The following is a 17,526-nucleotide window of genomic DNA, read 5'->3' as shown; positions in this document are numbered from 1 at the left end:
TTCAATTATTAGTGTTCTTCTGCTGTGAATTACACTCTAAATTGAACGCTTTATGAACTCTAAGTAGGGACTGCTCAGATTTGCAACTTTCAACTTTTTTGCGAGTGGTTCTGGCGTTCTAATTTAGATTTCGCGCAATTTTTGCAAATTTCACACACTAACAAAGTGATTTTTTCCTGTTTTCCTGTTTTTTTGCTCCCCAGCATCCTTCAGGCTGTAAGTGGTCCAGATCAAGATTATAACCGGATTTGCGTCTGCTCGTCTGCGTGGCTTAAATTTAAAAAGCCAATAAATTGCATTGAGTATTTTTGAGAAAAAATATGAGTATTTAGGGAATTTTAGCGATTTATTTTGTAGAAGTAGATGGCAACCAGGGTTGTAGTTTTTCTTTGATACTTGATTCTTTTATTTTATACGGCTTTTTGCCGATTTTATATTGCGGTTTTCTTTAAATGAATTAAACTTATTTTTTGTTTTCTAGGTATTTTTGATTTTTTAAACATTTTTTTGCAGCTTTGAATTATTAATATTTTATTATGTCATTTAGGTACTTATTTTGCTAACATATATTTTTTTCAGGTAAAACAGGTAACTCTTTAAACTGCTTTTATTTACTAATGACCACTTTTCCTTACAGCTTTGATCCGTTTATGTTAAAGGATCAACTTTTTCCCTCTCTGGGGGAGTCATCACTTTGTCGTTAGTGAGAGGGCCTAGTAGCCTTAAATCCGGGGAGCGATGCCGGCGACAGCGTAGCTACCAGCGACAAGGAATTATTACTTGTCTCTGATAGCTACAAGTACGCCGGTAAGTTCTTGAAGCGATTAAGGCGAAGCTAAGAAGACTCCCATGCAGCGTCTCCATGTTAGCGGGCGATCCAAGCATTCACCAACACGCTCGGCGAGCGTGACCTTTCAGAAGTGCTAGAAGAAGTTTTAGAAGTTTTTAAGTGATAGAACCTCGCAGAAAATGAAATGTCGAACCTTGGAGTCCAAAACTCACACTGAATCTGAAGGGAGAAACAGTTCGAAAAAGGGACCACGAGAAAAGACCCTTAAAACTCATTTAACCTTTACATATTCTACTAATAACTATTTATAGATCAACTCGAAGAGTTCGAAGAAGAACTCAACCATATAAAGGCAATAAACTTGTTGATCACATTATGTTGGTATTGGTGTTTAATCGATAACATTATTTCGAGTAAAGATTAGTACATATTTCTATAAAATTTTAAATGCCGTCCCGCCTTTAAAACATTTCTATTTCACTTCTACTGGGTGTGACCAAGACATCGAGCTTCAAATGGACAATATTTCACTCAAATCTAAGTAAAAGCTGATTTTTTCGGGGATGCTAAACCCTGAAGTTTAAAGTTGCACTGTTTATCAAATGCCAGCCGGCCTTAAAAAGACTTCTCAGAAAGCTCTTTCACTCAACTGTTCGCAGAAAACAACGGAGCCGAATTTAAATAGACAAAATTTTACTCAAATCCAAGCAATTTGTCATCATACATCAAATGCTGCTCACCTTTAAAAAAATATCAGATAACAACGGAATCGAGTTTAAACACAGAGCAAAGACAATGTTTCACTCAAATCCAACCGAAGTACGATTTTTTTTGGGCGAAAAAGTTTTTAAATTATCATTAATAAATTGAGTAAATTAAAATAAATGGCACTTACTAATTATGTATGGAAACATTCACAGAATGGTGATATACCTTGGAAACTGAAGCAGTTTTATCCCCCATTTTCACTTTTTTAAACCGTTTGTATGGCACGAAGTATTTTAAAACGTAACAAAAGTCAGTTGACTTTCGAAAAATAACAACATTAGGACTCATAACCACAAATAAACAGCAAAGCAGATTACAGTTAATATATGATTAAGAAGACCAATTTTAAAGTTGATTTAGCACCGTCGCTAAAGGCCGTCAATAACCAAGACATTTTCAGAAAAAATATTATTTGAAATGTACGTCAGTTCTTTAAATATTATAATTTGTAATTTAAATAAAGAAAAGACTATTTAACAAGCACGTCAACTTCAGATGTTTTCAGATACTCGTCTTTATCTATGGGTGCATACATAGAGTAAGTAAAATAAGATAAATAAAATAAAAATAATAATAATATTTTACTTTCACTATGGGTGCATAGAGCAAGGCTTATGGCTATGTGTCAGTGTCAGTCAGCTGTAACACATTTTGTTGGTAAATTGGGCTCCTCGTTGATAAAACAATGATTATATCCTTAATTTCAGAAGCACCATGAATATTGGGGACTATATTTTCTCTAGTGTCCGTTATTGAAGGTCATTTTTAGTTTCGTTCGAGCCTTTGCTTTTTAACTGCAATCGAATTTCAATCGGCATAACCTGAAAATGGTGTCACAACTACCAATTTTTGGTAAGTATAATATATATCTGTTGTTACAGTATGAACAAGTTCCACATTATTATTCATTGAAGTTTGTTTTACACTTATAAAACTCATAAAATTTCCATTAAGGCCATTTATGTCCCGAACAATGTAGTGTTCTATTTAAACGATCTGCTGATTTTAAGCCCCTGAACATATGTATTTCAGCTAGAAGTTCCGCAGGAATACTTGGATTTTGTGGGCCGCCTAATTTTGGCTCTCTAAGCGGGCTCTCTCCAATTGAAAGCAGGTCATGTAAAACCTCACTGTTTAGCCCTGACGGGTCATATCTTGCATATGCTAATGAGGCAACGTAGGTTTTTTACATCGAAATCTTTCAAGGCATATATACCGACATTTTCCATAGAATAACCGTTTTAAAAACTGATGACTGGAGTCCAGTGGCAACTATTTTGGATACTAGGGCATATAGCTTGGCATTTTCCCCCAAGGGTACTTTTCTGATGACCTGGGAACCATTTGCCGTTAGCAATGCCAATCCTCAAGGAAGTCCGAACTTGAAACTCTATAAGACAGACGGAGGTAAACTTATCAAGAGTTTCACTCAAAAGAAACAAGGCAACTGGGAACCTCAATGGAGCAACGACGAAAAACTTTTCACCAGGCTGGTCAATACCGATATTGTCTTTTATGAGGATTGTAATTTTGAAAGGATTGTAACCAGACTCACAGGGCATAAAGTGATATCCTATAAACTATCTCCAAACGTTGGTACTTACTTTCTTTTATGCCATACTTTAGGGCCTCCAGGCCAGCCATCATTTGGCAGGTATATGCGATAATAAGTGTTCGATTCCCACCGTTATTTAATGTGTTTCAGATTATTCAAATACCCCGAATTTGACAATCAGCAAGCAATTGCCAATAAAAGCTTTTTTCAAGCTGATAAAGTGGATTTCTTATGGAACTCCAAAGGAAATAATGCTTTGTTGTTGACTTCCACGGAGGTAGACAAAACAGGGGGTTCTTATTATGGAAAGCAAGGCCTGCATTTCATAGGCCTAAACGGGCATACTTCTATGGTCACTATGAGTGAGTCAGAAAAGGAGCAACTACATATCAACAATCAGGCAATTGGCAATTTTTTTTAGATAAAGAAGGTCCAATTTACTCTGTAGAGTGGTCACCAAAAAATCAGGAATTTTGTGTCGTGTACGGGTTTATGCCTGCAAAAGCTACAATATTCAATTTAAAATGCGAACCGTGTTTTGATATGGGAACTGGCGCAAGAAACTCTATTTACTACAACCCCCATGGAAATATCCTACTTTTGGGAGGTTTCGGCAATCTTCGTGGCCAAATAGAAGTATGGGATGCAGTCAACAAGAAGAAAATAGGTCAAAATTTACAACATTTTTCAAGTATTAATCTTTCAACAACACTACAATTGTTTAGCTAGTTGTGATGCACCAGACTCAACGTTTTTGCAATGGGCTCCCGATTCTGAGCATTTCTTAACTGCCACAACAGCGCCCAGATTGAGAACCGCAAATGGCTTTAAAATTTGGCATTATTCGGGCGCTCTCCTGTATGAGAACAACTGGCCTCAAGGGGAAGAACTATATGAAGTCCAGTGGAAGGCGTTTCCAAAACTGACGTTCAAAGAACCGGAAATTTCAGGCAAAAAAGTTGAAGGAATTGCTCCGAGCCAGCCTATTGCTTCTAAACAGGCCTACAGACCACCTTCAGCAAGAAACAGGGCTGTTGTCACCTTTAAATTGCACGACGACGACGAGGAAGCTCATACAGTCGGTAAATAAACTTTGAATAGTAATTTTAGCTATGAAGCTAATTGTCTTCATACTAAAGGGTCAAATAATGCTCCATCCAAACAAGCCCTAAAATATAAGAAAAAGAGAGAGGCCAAGAAAGCCAAGCGGAATGAAGATGCAGATAGCAACAAAGAAGGCTCAGTTCCAGTTGTAAGTAACATCAAGCTGAACCTGACTGGAGATCCTGAAGTGGATAAAAAGCTGAAGAACATTAAAAAGGTGATAGTTCCGAATATCGGTTTATTTCTAAGTGTCAATTCAAATGAAATTTCTAGAAATTGGATGCCATAAATAAGCTAAAGAAGGAGCAAGAATCCGGAAAAATGCTCGAAGCCAATCAGTTAACGAAAATTCAGGCAGAAGAAGAGTTGCTAACGGAACTAGAAAAGTTAAGTATTTGAATCAAATTAAAAATAAATAAATTGTGTTAAAAAAGAATCAGATTTTTATCCCATTTCCATATTAATTGAAGCGGTTTAGGTTTTGCACACGAAAGCGACAGTCAAATTTGTTGCTTAGTGTAAAAAGAAAGATGTTTGTGAAATTCAAGAAGAAAAACGACATGTTTAATAATGGATTTTATTCTATTTATAACTGGCTTTAGTTTGAGGCCTAAAAATATCAACAAAAATCTGTAGAAAAATTAACAAAAACAATCGAAACAATTAACAGAATAAAGTGTTACCTTGTATAAGGTTTACATTTGAGTGCTTGCGGCCTTCACAGACAAACGTTCTGCTTTTGGTCTTAAAAAGAAATTAAAAATGCCTTGAATATCAATGAAGATGAATGAAAGAACTACCATTTACTTAGTCGCTTCGTGAACGGCGTGAGCGAGATAATCTACGTTTTTGCTGGTCACTCCAGCCATGGAGATGCGACCGTCTTTGGTCAAGTAAATACTGAAATCTTTCGTTAGCTTTTCCACCTGAAAACAATGGGAAAATGGAAAATGTTTCTTTGAGCAGCTGAATTTTTTAAAGTTGCTTACTTGTTGAGGATTCATTCCAGTGAAACAGAACATTCCAATTTGGTTAGTGATATGTTCCCAGTTTCTGGTCGAGCCTTCCTTCTTGAGATTGTCGCGAAGTGTGGTTCTAACGGAGATTATTCTGTCTGCCATCCCTTTAACTTCTTTCAACCTAATTTAAAAAATATTTTCTCTTATCGTAATACAGAAATAAACAGTTATAGTATATGGTCATTTTTGCGCACTTCTCAAAAATAAGTCGCGGGATATATTTGCTCGGGGTTCCTACTTGAAGAAGTTTAATGCATTATTTTTGCATTGTAAACATTTCAAGTAGCTTGTTGGTCTAGTTCAGAAGTTTTGATTTTTTTTATAGAGCGCCATATGTGACCTATATTTGTTCATTATTTCTTTTTGCCGTTAAACATACCAATCTGATCTAAGTTGAGGGTCGCTGAGAATTTCAGTGACTATTCTAGCACCGTTTATGGGTGGATTTGAGTACAGTGCTCTAATCAGGATTTTGATTTGAGACATTACGCGATCGGCTTCGTCTTTCGAATCGGAAATGATGCTGAAAGCTCCGGCTCGTTCACCATAAAGCCCCATGTTCTTGGCGTAGCTCTGGCATAAGGAGATTAAGTGCCCTTCTTTGACAAAAAGGCGAACCTAGAAGAGCAATTTTATTAATAATAATACAAGTTAAAATGAGGTTTAAAGTAAATAATCTTACGGCGTAAGCATCATTATCAACGCTGCCAGTGGCGAATCCCTGATAGGCCATATCAAAGAATGGGAATAGATTTTTCTTCTTGATTAGGTTTGATAATTCGGCCCATTGCTCCTTGCTAGGATCCACTCCTGTTGGATTGTGAGCGCAGGCATGCAGCAAAATTATTGATTTTTCTGGGATTTTCTTGAAAAAAAAGATATTTCTGTGAAGAACGCAATCAATCAACAATAGCTAAATGTTTATTAAGCTGAGAAGAATCGAATTTATTTGAATGGCTTGAAGGCTGCAAAAAGTGAATTGTAACCCATTTTTGAAGCTGAGAAGCTAATAAATCATTTAACGTTTTTTCGTTTTAATCAAGTTACGTATTTTCTTTTTTTTTTCGGGAAGTGGCAAACGTGAAACTTGTTCTTCAACTGCCCTTTATTCACGGTCTTCCACATCTTCCTAAGGGTGAGTGAACTTTTTATTTTTACTTCAATAAACAAGGCTCGACGTGAGCTTTAAAAGGTGGTCTTTGAGGCGCTTGCTATTTTACTTTTTAACTTGAATACGGTTTAACCTGCTGTTGTATTTCTTGTACTCTCATTGATAAAACTATTAGAAAATTTACATGCAAAATGACCAGTAATATTGCCTTAGTTAAATGCATGAATTTTAAATCTTATTAATATCAACTGATTAAACAAATCAGGTATTGAATCTTATCTTAAACTGTACTGATGCATTCATTGTTACGTAATCCCGGTTTGCGCTAAAAAGGGATTCTTATGAGAAAAAATACTTACTGAAATGTCTTCAAGAGCTCCAGCAAAATCAAGTCCGCATGTTTTCGGATCGTAATACCTGTAAGATTTAACGTCCAAGCCTGCATGTTTAAAAATGGGTGTATGGTTTCCCCAAGATGGAGAAGGCAAATAAACCACCTTGTTAGCCGGGAAAAAGTTGCTTAACAAAGCAGCCCCGACTCGCAATGAGCCTGTGCCGGAGATGCCCTGAATGGTGGCATTTAGGCCATTTTGTACCACTTCGGAACCTTCTCCAAGTGCCAGCTCTATGCTGCGCTTGCAAAATTCGGCAGTGCCCCCAATCGGGGCGTATTCTTTGTCCAAATTCTTGGCCCGCAGCTTCTCTTCGGCTTTCCGAACGCAAGGCAACACATAGGGCTTACCATCGTCATCCCGATAGGCTCCGACCCCCAGGTTGATTTTTTTGGGATTAGTATCCCGCCTGAAGGCCTCAGTCACTCCCAGGATGACATCGGGGGGGCCCATCTGGACTCCCGACCACCAAGAACTGAAACATTTAGGTTGGGACTCTTGTAGGTCATTCAGGTCATAGTTGGATGATCGTCAAATTAATTACCTGGCTCTTTGAGTAACACAAGCAATGCCATTCTTGCTCTGCAGGAACACTACTGACTTTTTCAACGACATAGTTTGTTTAAACAATTTTTTACTGTTGTCTACGTGCCACGATCCAAGTCTGGGTGCACCCACAGCAGTTAGCGGTTACTGAAAAACACGAGTTGCTGAATTGCCACGAGAAGCGAAAAACAAGTTTATTTTAAGAATTTCGACGTAATCTTCCAATTTCGTGTTTATCAGCGGCTTGTGATACTAATTAGAATTTTGCGGCTGACGTTTTCACTAATTACTTGGTATATTAGGTTAGGTTAGTATTGGGGCTGTGGCGGCTGCTAGATATACACAGTATATTTTGGCGCGCAGTTTGGCAAACGTGCGTCATTTTCAACTCCGGGTTTCCTCAGGTTAGACAGAGTGGATAGAGTCTGCCCTTGTCTAACATTTGTCGTGCACAGATGTATGATGAAAAAAGCGGCGTTGTCAACATGAAAATAATGTTTGAGTCCTGGTGCTTTTTTAGAGGTATACAGGGTGATTCAAAGTTCATGTCGTTTGTCTGGAGGGGCGGTCTGGGGGATTGGAAAATACAGACTAAACATTAAAAAAGTGTTTTACTGATGAAACTCTAAATTCGCTACTCTAAACGTTTCAAAACAGCAGTACTATCACAAAGCTGCGCAACAGTTAGTTTTGCATTCATAACCTCACTTCACAACATCAGTTTTCTTTGCTTAAAATAATATTATTCAACAAGCTGCGTGTACTCAGCAAAGTTTTCCCAGATTTGGAAAAAGTACCGTTTGAATATCGGCTTGAAAACTCGGCACTAGCGGTAGTTTGGGCAGCATTATAGCTTATAATATGTAAAATAAAGCGACAAAGAGCTGAACATTGCAAAATAGAGAGATTTACTCATTAAAGCCTTGATTTTTGAGCTAGAACTGAACTGGTCAATGAAAGCCAATGCGACTCCGTTACTCCATCCGAAGCCCAGCTGAACTTCGTATTCGCCACCTCCCCCATATTGCCCTGGATAGATCGCATCGTATTTTTCATACATCGCGCCATCAGTTTCAAATCCTTTCATATTGGCGCTAATCCATCGATTAGCAAATTCCTTTGCTACGCTTTGGGCTTCAGAGTCTCCAGATTTGTGCAATCCTAAAAAATTGCGCCCTTAGTTAAACTTGCCAGTTCCTTCAATTCAATTTCCTCAATCCTCACCAAGCACTACAAACTCTTGAAGCGGAGGCCAAGCGTTTGGTAAGTCCCACTGTTCTCCACTTTCTTCGAGGGAAGTTGGTATTCCGCCCTGGAACAATTCAATTTCGCTCTTGCGGAAATACTTAACCGCCTTGCTTCCATACTGCTCCTTGTTCTCCTCTCGGTAACATTCGGCCCACAGTGGGGCGAAATTACTGGCAAAAAAGTACTGTCTTTGCACTTTCATATCGTAGTCAAAATCGTACCAAATCCCATCCGCATCATTATACAAGAGTGTTTCTATGCTGTTGCGCCATTCAAGGGCTCGGTTCGCCCATAGGTTCTGTTTAGAAACATTGCCAATTTTTCCATAAAAATCCGCCAATAGCCCGAAGGATTTGCAGAGAAACGCGTTTAAATCAACCGGGATGACTCTTTTGCTGTCGATGGAGGAGAGGGTTGCATTGGTTCCTCCCTGTTCGTCAAAAATCCAACGTGTTGAAAAATCCCAGCCGGTTTCAGCTGCAGTTTTCAACGCATTGTAACAACCGCGCTAGAATAACAAATATGGAGTTTTTGTATGTTCTTGTTTGGTAAAAATTGCCGACGTTTTGGCCGATTTATTTATATTCTAAGGGCGCGCTGCAAAATCTGTAAAGATATTTATTCGCTTTTGAACTTTAATGAAAGAAAACAGAAAGTAATATTTTGTCTAAAATTTTCCAATTTTCTACATGTGTATTGCTGCGTCGGTTGAAGAACGTGACCGATCAAATCCGCTTAAAGTGGGCAAAAAATGTCAATAATTTTGGATCTGAAGCTTTCAGCGTGTTTTTCGCTTCTTTAAGAAAATGTTTCGCGCACAAATTTAAATTTTAAATGAATGTTTTTGAATTCATTCATTCAAGGATGGCGCATGATTATTGCAAAATTTTATGTTTTCCGTCCCGTTTTGCATGTTTCTCGGAAGCAAAATGAGCAAGAACGCTCGTTTCTACATCATTCCAAAGATAACTAAATGGCCTTTATTCGAAGTTTCTCAAGAACCATTCGAGCCACAGAATTCGTTTTGGTATCGTTGGATAGAGAATTGAAAAGTCCATTCAGTCGTAACAACGTGAGTGAGGAAATTCGAGTAGTTTTGACCCAGAAAGCAAAATTTCAATATCAGACACTTAGGTGCAAGATTATGCCAAAATTCCATGTTTTCCGTCCCGTTTTTGCTCATTTCTCGGAGGCGAAATGAGCAAGAACGCTCATTTGTACATCATTCTAGACAGAAATAAATGGCCTTTTTAGAAAGTGAACCATGTATAAATAGAAAGTGAACCATGCAAAATCCACTTGAACATGACGCTGCTTTTTTCGAAGTTTCTCATGAACCATTCGAGCCAGAGAATTCGTTTTGGCATCGTTGGATAGAGAATTGAATGGGGGGGGGGGTCATGCCCCCCCTTGGATCCCCCTTGGTTAGAGCCTACAGTAAAGTTAAGAAAAAAAGTCTCTTAAAGAACGTGATTGATCAAAAATCGCTTAAAATGGCCACACATTTCAATAATGTCCAATGTTAAGCTTCTGGTGTGTTTTTAAATAAGCGCTGTGTATTTATCGCCTCCTTGAGATAAAAATTGTGAAGAATTTGAGATATTTTGAAAAACCTGATTTTTTTAAAATCACATATCAACATTTTACATGCGGGTTTTTTAAACCCCATGGATTTTTCAGCTCTCCAATATGCAAATATAAAGTGTTTGGGTCTGTCTGCCCGTAAAAGAACGTAACCGATTAAAAACCGGTTAAATAGGTCAAAAAAATGGATTATTTCGGATCTGAAGTTTCTAGTGTGCTTTTTAAAGGGTTCTCTTTACTCCTCCTTCCTTTCAAGTGAAAATAATGTTAAATTCGAGGCGCGTTGAAGAAGTCGAGGTTTTTTTTTTTTAAATCAACATCTTCTCTTTATGAAATTATCGGTTAGAAATCATGTTCGGTTTTTGAGCTCAATGGATTGTTAGCGGAAAAATGCGCTTTGCGGATTAGTTCCGACCTAAGAAGTTCCCAATATGCATACAGGGTGTCGCAATAAGGATGGTAAGCGGCTGTATCTTGGAAAGTATGTGTAGTAGAGTAATCGAAAAAAAAATTTGATAACTAAATTGACAAAAAGAATTTGCTGGAAATTATTTTGAAATTTTTCAGATGACCACTACATGGCGTAATTGCAAACGGTATTTTAAAAAGTCGATTTTATACATAAATTGTCCCTATAAGTGAAAGATCTAGTAAATTTAGTCAAAAGATCCTTAAAAGCCGTACTATTTTCCTTACGGACTTTTATCCTAACTTGTCAAATAATTGAAACAATTGAAAGAGCAATAAAAACTCTACAATATGTGATATAAAAGCAATCTTAATCATTTTCGGAAAATCCGCTGCTCGAAAAAAATTATTATTTTAATTTTTCATTCAAAATTGCTGACTTTAACCGACGATACCTTCTTACTATATACTCAAATGTCTTACATATATATTATCTTCTATATCGTCTTATACATATACAGGGTGTCGCAATAAGGATGGTAAGCGGCTGTATCTTGCAAAGGGTGTGTTGTAGAGTCATCGGAAAAAAAATTTGATAACTAACTTGACGAAGAGAATTTGCTGGAAATTATTTTGAAATTTCTCTATAAGTATAAGGAATTGTCCCTATAAGTGAAACATCTAGTAACTTTGAGAATAGTGAGAAAAATAAAACAACATTTTTTCTTCCAAAGCCTACTTTAATTATTTGAATTAGGCAACCTTTATTATTTTCAAGTATTCAATCGATTCCAGAAATTATTTTAAGATGCGGTTTTTGCGGTTTAGTTTACTTTTTCAAATACTTCAATCAGTTTACACGCATTTGAAAGCCTAAGAAAAAGTAAACTAAACCGCAAAAACCGCATCTTAAAATAATTTCTGGAATCGATTTAATACTTGAAAATAATGAAGGTTGCCTAATTCAACTAATTAAAGTAGGCTTTGGAAGAAAAAATGTTGTTTTATTTTTCTCACTATTTCCAAAGTTACTAGATGTTTCACTTATAGGGACAATTCCTTATACTTATAGAGAAATTTCAAAATAATTTCCAGCAAATTCTTTTCGTCAAGTTAGTTATCAAATTTTTTTTCCGATGACTCTACAACACACCCTTTGCAAGATACAGCCGCTTACCATCCTTATTGCGACACCCTGTATATGTATAAGACGATATAGAAGATAATATATATGTAAGACATTTGAGTATATAGTAAAGAAGGTATCGTCTGTTAAAGTCAGCAATTTTGAAACGGTTTGAAAATATACAACCTTCCAGTATTAAAGGGAGTGGGAACATTTTTTTTTACTAAAAGATAGCTTTCCAATCGTTTAATCCGCTCAAAGAGACAAGTAAATAAAAGCGCGGTTTAACTTTATAATAAATATTTCAGAAAAATTTTCGAGTTCCTAAACTAGTTGAACCAGTGACTTTTTTATGCAGGCAGTTAGTTCTGGACATGCCAAAATGTATACGCAACTTGCCAATCAAAAAATGTTTTGGGGATTTGTTTGCATTAAAAAAAATTGTTAACCAATGAAATGAGAAAAATCAATGTAAGTCTTGGCCTTTCTGACAAATAATCAAGTTCTTACCCGTGCGGTTTCACTAGTTTCATGTGCACATGTCGCAATATCCTCAGAATATGACTCCGGCCTCGGTGTGTTACTTTCCGTTCCATAATGAGCTAACATATAGCTGACGCCATTTGATGTTAGATTCAGTGTTCTACTACTAAGCCAGAAGTTCAGCTCGGTTTCAATATACTCAATATTGGCTCTTAGCCAATCCAGATCATTTGTGTAGTCCAAATAGAGGCCAACCATCGATGCGAATAAGGGCGGTTGCGATCGGTTGATGTAATAGACTCTCGAGCCGTTCGGGATTAATCCATATTGTTTAATCAGGTAGATTAGGTTGGTTAGCATTCCTTTGACTGTCTCGTGCATCTCGCTGATCAGCAAGCCTGGAATTGAGCCGGAAGAGTGTCGCATTTGAAGAGCGGTGCTTTGAGATGATGGTACCTTTAATAATCCAGTAAGAGTCCCAGTAATAGATTTCTCTAAATCGCCCTCCCGGGACTATAAACCCTTCTGGCACCGGAATAAGAGAATGGCGTGTTGGGTTGTTGTTGACGGAGCTGCGAATTTTTCTGCCAAGCTGTGGCCAAAAAGACACCAGAGATTTGGCAAAGTTTCTGATGTTTGGGTCCGAAATTTTCTCCAAAAATGCGGGATTTTCATTGAAGTCGGGAGGCGTCCACGATTCCTAGATGGCAGATTGATTTATTGCATTAAGCGCAGCTATTCACTTACAGTTTCGTTTTCAAACACAAAGTTGTCGTCGACGAACTTTTGCACATCATCCTTTGAGGGAGTGTTATTGGTAGATGCCATCATCGCTTGAAAGTTCGCCAAAGTGACGCTCTCATCATTTCGCTGGCTCATATCGACGAACGTTTTCGAATCTGCATACAATTCCTGTTTCTGCACTGTATCCAACAGATCGCCTTGACAATACACCATACTCGAACAGGAGTGAACCTCTTCAGTTGCTCGTTTCGCTCTCCTTCCCACCATTCTGGTAGTTTCAATTGTTGGGCCTCTTGGTATAACTGAAGCATGCGAATGCCATACGCAGCCCAGAAAAGAGACTAGAGTGAGTATGAGCATTTTCAAATGCGTTAGCTTCACCTGAAATTATAAACTTACATTAGTTGCTTAAAATGTGCATAACTGGTTTCACTTACCTTTAACGTTCCAATAAAAAAGTGGTCATTAAAAAGTTGACTAATTGAACGTGGTTTTCGTACGAACTTTGTTGCGAATTTAACTACGACCAGCAAACTGCTTTACTGATAAGAACAATTTCCATCTAAATTATTTCATTTCCATCTTAAAGTTATTGAAGGGAATTGCTTAATAAATCCTAGATTATCATTTATTGTACCGATTACATGCTATTAGTGTTTTACAGTGGAAAATCCTGTTTGCGCAACAATCTGATCGTGAATGTATGTATTCACGAGCCAAATTAAAATATTTTCATAATTATAATCATTCACATTTAATTGGAATCAACGTTCAATCTTACCTCTAACAATAGTGAGAATCATACAACTTTAATGCCAAAATCATCCTCAAAACTGACATTGTTATGATGTTTTCGTCAAATTTTTGTAAAATCTACAGGGTGTGATGCTATAAAAACTGTCATCTACGTGTTTTTCTTAATAGTAGTGTATTGGAGTAAAATTTTCATTAAGAAAGTGTTCCGTTAAAAAATGTTGACGTCATATCCAGAGAATCAACGAAATTCCAAAAAAGCAAACCACTTTTTAAATCATAAACTTGGGTTTTGCTTTTAATTTCTAATTTTGTTCTACAAATCTGTTTTCATTTTATTAAATTAATCTGGGGCTTTTGACAATTTTGCCACATTTTTCAGTTTCCACATGGTGTTTTCCCAGCTATTTCAAACAGAAAAAGAGCAAATGCAAACAGTGACTCAGTGGAAAAACTGCAAAATAAATTCAAACGTGTATAATTGCCCATAAATAAGAAAAAACTAAAGCCTTCTAAATATACAGCGAATGCATTAATAATGGTTTAATAATGCGTTGCATTTTCACTTTGAGTTCTTTGGAAAATATTACAAACACCTGGGATTTTCCCACATCAGAACGTCGATTCTGTTGCTCAAATCGATAGCTTGGCGCTGTTCTGATTGGATACAGTTGGAGATTTCCCACGAGTTTTCACAATGGCGGTCACCTACAGAAAAATGGGGAGTTTTCACGAACAAACTCCCAGAAAAAGTGCTTGATTTCGACAACAAGCCCGTTTTAATGGGATTGGAAATCAAACCCCATGGGAAATGCTATGTGTATATAAACGATGTTTTTATTTTTTCTATACATATTTACAGCAACAAATTAACAAAGAGGTAAATAAAAATCAATATAAATAAAACAAAAGTGACTAGAGTGTGCCTTTGGTATAAATTGCAAATGTTGCTTGGGAATTAGTCCGAGATAAACGAAGAACTAGAACCATCTTTATTCGTCCGGGGATCTTCTGGAACCCAGACTTTAGCGTGCATCATTCCGTTCGCGTTTGGTTCCTTGTTCCTGGACCAGGAGAGAGAATGGGCTGTGTATAAACCACCAGCACCTAAAACCGATTTATACATGAAAAAATAATTATGTTTGTTTTTCTCCACCCCACATTAACTACAAGCGCACATCACCGGAAGCAGCTGCCTAGTGTTACAAATGGCATTTGCACGGACATTCCTCATTGTCGATATTGAAATTTATAGGGGACTATTCGCCCTTTAACCTCTTTTCCATCAATCCACTCTATCGATGCCTACCTCGAACAATGATCTTCTTAGGTTCATCCTTCTGCGACGATCTTCGGTTTCCATTAAAGTACTCGGTATTTGAGTTTCTATCCGCTTTCACTAATTCGCTGAGAAAATTGATATAACCAATTGCGAGCTTTAATGTGTCCACTTTTGAAAGACGTTTTTCGTACGGTAAAGTTGGTATGTGGGCTCGAAGACCCTCAAAAGCATCATTGATGGATTGCATTCGTTTTCGTTCGCGAAGATTGGCCGCCTGTCGCTGTTGGATTTGTTGTTGAGGGCATTTGTTCTTTCTTCGATGGCGATGCGATCTTCTAAACAATAAATAATTAACTTTTTATTTAGTTTTATTGTCTATTAGTGCAAAACAGGGAAAATTATAGCAAAGGCGTCCACGATTATTTTTCCGTAATCCCCAAGATTATTAAGGCGCGATTAGATGGCGTATCAAAAAAGGATTAAGCGATGCATTGGGATCATTGGTATCTATTATGATTGAATAGGGTGTGCCAAATCTGAGCCTAATTTTCGCAAATTTGTGTTATTAAAAGTACTCGGTTTGAAACGTTGAAAAGCCTAGTTTTTCTCAGTTTTCACTGTTTAAAACATCTCAATCGCTTTTGCATTAGGACTTTTCTTTCATTAAAAGCGAGGGTTTTCTCAGAAATAAATACAGATAGTTTGAGGCATTGGATGATGAGGAAAGTGTTTTAGCTCAAATTTGGTCAAAAAATCTCAGTTTCCTCAAATAAAATTTAACTACCAATTTTGCGCTCAAATTGTCCTCCAATGGTACCTAGAAAGAGGATTTGTGGTGAGATGCAGTTAAAAATAATTAATAACAAAAATAAATAACCAAACTTAAACAAGTTTAAAATGCAAAAAAATTGCCAACTTTCTTCACGGTTTTAGTGAATTTGGAAAACTGAAATTAACAGAAATAGTGACTAATAGTAAATCAGATCAGATTTCTAAATTAAAATCCTATAAAATCAGTTTTTAGTGAAAAAAGTGAGAACAGTTTATCTTTTTAGCAACTTTAATTTTTGAGAAAAAATATCAAATTAAAGGAAACGATAATCATCATAAATATAAATTTGCGAACATACTTTCAACTTTTTTTGATAAAATTTGAAACTGCATTTTGTAACTAATGAAGGGTTTTCTTATAATTAACTTATAATTTAATGTTCCTTTATATATCTGATTGGGATTCTCATTATTTCTACAATTGAATGAATTAGTTAAAGCATCTGCGCTTAAACAAGATTCGAAGTTTTGAAGGAAGACTACTTGGATAAAGTTTTTTTACTTTCTTGATCAGAAATTTTGTGCTTTAAATACGAGATAATGCATGAAAAAATTATAAAACCTGCCTTTTCAGCGTAAAATGTTCACATAACAACTGCAGAAGAAGAGCTGAACAGATCACGTTTTACTCTTCACAAGCAAAACCCTTCAAGCATTTGCATCTAAAGTAGAATTAAAGCACGAAAAGTTGCAAAGTTGGTTATTATTTCATTCATTAATATTAAACAATTGAAAAATCAAATCTTACTCTTTGGGATTAGTTCCAACATTCTCCTGATCACTATTAAACGAATAACTCGACAAAGCCGAATCACTGCTATTTTCATCGTACAAAAACAAATCACTACTATTGGATGATCCCGTCGAACTATTGCTGTTCCCATTGCTGGAAATGTACGGACTGGCATCGAAGAAAAACTGCCGATTAACAGCGTCGATATCTAAATGGTCCATGTTAAACATTTTCCAAATTCCGCAACTTTCACATTCAAATCCCGATTCAATGCACACTTGTTATACGGTGTTTGTTCGGTAAAGAATGGCACGTGCTGGACATGTCCCAGGAACAATCGACACGTGCAGACTATTAGGAACTACTAAAAGAACACCGGAATGCGTTTCCAACCCCCTAAACCGAACAACCCGGAGTTTGTTTGTCTGGAGCTTCTCGGATTTGCCGGAACTTTGGTAGGGGTGGCTTTGCTCCGCCTATCTGCGGAGTTGTCTATCGATTTTCCCCGTTATTTACTCTTTTGCCTAGTCTAATTTTAATTATCTTTTATCTCTTGTATTTACCTGCTGTTTAATGAAGTATTTAGATCAAGGCAACAGTGGATAACTAGTAGTCGGCTGGTAAAGTATTTTTTTGGGCGCAGAATGGCCCTGGAGGTACAACCTGGGTACCAACTTTATAAATTAACGTAAGTTTCAAAGATTATCCCCAAAGCATTTCATAAGTGAGAAAAGTATTGCGCAAGTTGGTAATCTCTTTGGCGACTTGAAATTGAGCGTTTGTCTGTAACTTAAAAGAAAATTGAGAGCAAGATATTTTTTACATAATATAGTACTTTTTCGTGAGTTTTTTATAGTGTTTTCTACATACATCTAAGGGCGGATCCAGGGGGGGGGGTCTTGACCCCCCCATTCAATTCTCTATCCAACGATGCCAAAGCGAATTATCTGGCTAGAATGGTTCTTGAGAAACTTCGAAAAAAGCAGCGTCATGTTCAAGTGGATTTTGCAACTCAAAAAAAACCACGCAAATCTAAAACTTCATGAATT

The 17,526-nt window shown here is 36.8% G+C and overlaps 5 protein-coding genes and 1 long non-coding RNA gene across 7 annotated transcripts in view; 2 read left to right on the top strand and 4 right to left on the bottom strand.

The window, feature by feature from the left end:
* Nucleotides 1-17,526, top strand: part of LOC109546711 (signal peptide, CUB and EGF-like domain-containing protein 2) — a 46,466-nt gene that overhangs the window by 1,763 nt on the left and 27,177 nt on the right. The window lies entirely within an intron of this gene.
* On the bottom strand, nucleotides 593-1,913 carry LOC125503930. The gene is made up of 2 exons (XR_007281166.1): nucleotides 1,686-1,913; nucleotides 593-923 (listed from the first exon to the last, which is right to left on the bottom strand). It is a non-coding gene; the product is annotated as an uncharacterized LOC125503930 (long non-coding RNA).
* Nucleotides 2,149-4,653, top strand: LOC109546731 (eukaryotic translation initiation factor 2A). 2 transcript variants are annotated; one of them, XM_019917807.2, is made up of 9 exons: nucleotides 2,149-2,215; nucleotides 2,266-2,410; nucleotides 2,591-2,735; nucleotides 2,790-3,212; nucleotides 3,264-3,475; nucleotides 3,535-3,780; nucleotides 3,839-4,195; nucleotides 4,253-4,434; nucleotides 4,491-4,653. In XM_019917807.2, the coding sequence occupies exons 2-9, from the start codon at nucleotides 2,386-2,388 to the stop codon at nucleotides 4,614-4,616; spliced, it is 1,716 nt and encodes a 571-aa protein (XP_019773366.2). In that variant the 5' UTR covers nucleotides 2,149-2,215; nucleotides 2,266-2,385; the 3' UTR covers nucleotides 4,617-4,653. The 2 variants fall into 2 exon arrangements, with proteins under 2 accessions (XP_019773366.2, XP_019773367.2); XM_019917808.2 differs by having other exon boundaries at nucleotides 2,164-2,211.
* On the bottom strand, nucleotides 4,781-7,646 carry LOC109546732 (aspartate aminotransferase, mitochondrial). Its single transcript, XM_019917810.2, has 6 exons — nucleotides 7,284-7,646; nucleotides 6,707-7,214; nucleotides 5,919-6,101; nucleotides 5,616-5,854; nucleotides 5,207-5,357; nucleotides 4,781-5,143 (listed from the first exon to the last, which is right to left on the bottom strand). The coding sequence occupies exons 1-6, from the start codon at nucleotides 7,352-7,354 to the stop codon at nucleotides 5,021-5,023; spliced, it is 1,275 nt and encodes a 424-aa protein (XP_019773369.1). The 5' UTR covers nucleotides 7,355-7,646; the 3' UTR covers nucleotides 4,781-5,020.
* On the bottom strand, nucleotides 7,878-13,671 carry LOC109546730 (trehalase). Its single transcript, XM_019917806.2, has 6 exons — nucleotides 13,316-13,671; nucleotides 12,882-13,259; nucleotides 12,591-12,834; nucleotides 12,162-12,532; nucleotides 8,510-9,041; nucleotides 7,878-8,446 (listed from the first exon to the last, which is right to left on the bottom strand). The coding sequence occupies exons 2-6, from the start codon at nucleotides 13,236-13,238 to the stop codon at nucleotides 8,133-8,135; spliced, it is 1,818 nt and encodes a 605-aa protein (XP_019773365.2). The 5' UTR covers nucleotides 13,239-13,259; nucleotides 13,316-13,671; the 3' UTR covers nucleotides 7,878-8,132.
* Nucleotides 14,447-16,987, bottom strand: LOC109546681 (pancreas transcription factor 1 subunit alpha). The gene is made up of 3 exons (XM_019917731.2): nucleotides 16,493-16,987; nucleotides 14,941-15,248; nucleotides 14,447-14,738 (listed from the first exon to the last, which is right to left on the bottom strand). The coding sequence occupies exons 1-3, from the start codon at nucleotides 16,705-16,707 to the stop codon at nucleotides 14,590-14,592; spliced, it is 672 nt and encodes a 223-aa protein (XP_019773290.1). The 5' UTR covers nucleotides 16,708-16,987; the 3' UTR covers nucleotides 14,447-14,589.

This window comes from Dendroctonus ponderosae, unplaced genomic scaffold (genome assembly GCF_020466585.1).
Source record: "Dendroctonus ponderosae isolate FM_Combo_2020 unplaced genomic scaffold, Dpon_F_20191213v2 Dpon_F_20191213_3, whole genome shotgun sequence".
Taxonomy (NCBI): Eukaryota; Metazoa; Arthropoda; class Insecta; order Coleoptera; family Curculionidae; genus Dendroctonus; species Dendroctonus ponderosae.
Note: the sequence above shows the minus strand (reverse complement) of the source record. Positions and strands in the feature narration are given on the sequence as shown.

What these genes read in the sequence shown, in the direction of transcription:
- LOC109546730 (XM_019917806.2), bottom strand. Translation starts at nt 13,238, where the DNA reads ATGCTCATACTCACTCTAGTCTCTTTTCTGGGCTGCGTATGGCATTCG. An exon ending in CTCTTACTGGATTATTAAAG is followed by an intron (nt 12,533 to 12,590) that starts GTACCATCATCT and finishes GCTCAATTCCAG; the next exon opens with GCTTGCTGATCAGCGAGATG. An exon ending in TCAAGAGTTTGTAGTGCTTG is followed by an intron (nt 8,447 to 8,509) that starts GTGAGGATTGAG and finishes GCAATTTTTTAG; the next exon opens with GATTGCACAAATCTGGAGAC.
- LOC109546681 (XM_019917731.2), bottom strand. Translation starts at nt 16,707, where the DNA reads ATGTTTAACATGGACCATTTAGATATCGACGCTGTTAATCGGCAGTTT. An exon ending in GTTGGAACTAATCCCAAAGA is followed by an intron (nt 15,249 to 16,492) that starts GTAAGATTTGAT and finishes TTTATTGTTTAG; the next exon opens with AAGATCGCATCGCCATCGAA. An exon ending in TAAGAAGATCATTGTTCGAG is followed by an intron (nt 14,739 to 14,940) that starts GTAGGCATCGAT and finishes AATCGGTTTTAG; the next exon opens with GTGCTGGTGGTTTATACACA.
- LOC109546731 (XM_019917807.2), top strand. Translation starts at nt 2,386, where the DNA reads ATGGTGTCACAACTACCAATTTTTG. An exon ending in GTCACAACTACCAATTTTTG is followed by an intron (nt 2,411 to 2,590) that starts GTAAGTATAATA and finishes TATGTATTTCAG; the next exon opens with CTAGAAGTTCCGCAGGAATA. An exon ending in CGAGGAAGCTCATACAGTCG is followed by an intron (nt 4,196 to 4,252) that starts GTAAATAAACTT and finishes TTCATACTAAAG; the next exon opens with GGTCAAATAATGCTCCATCC.
- LOC109546732 (XM_019917810.2), bottom strand. Translation starts at nt 7,354, where the DNA reads ATGTCGTTGAAAAAGTCAGTAGTGTTCCTGCAGAGCAAGAATGGCATT. An exon ending in GAGCTCTTGAAGACATTTCA is followed by an intron (nt 6,102 to 6,706) that starts GTAAGTATTTTT and finishes TTTTTTTTCAAG; the next exon opens with AAAATCCCAGAAAAATCAAT. An exon ending in TTGATAATGATGCTTACGCC is followed by an intron (nt 5,855 to 5,918) that starts GTAAGATTATTT and finishes TTGCTCTTCTAG; the next exon opens with GTTCGCCTTTTTGTCAAAGA.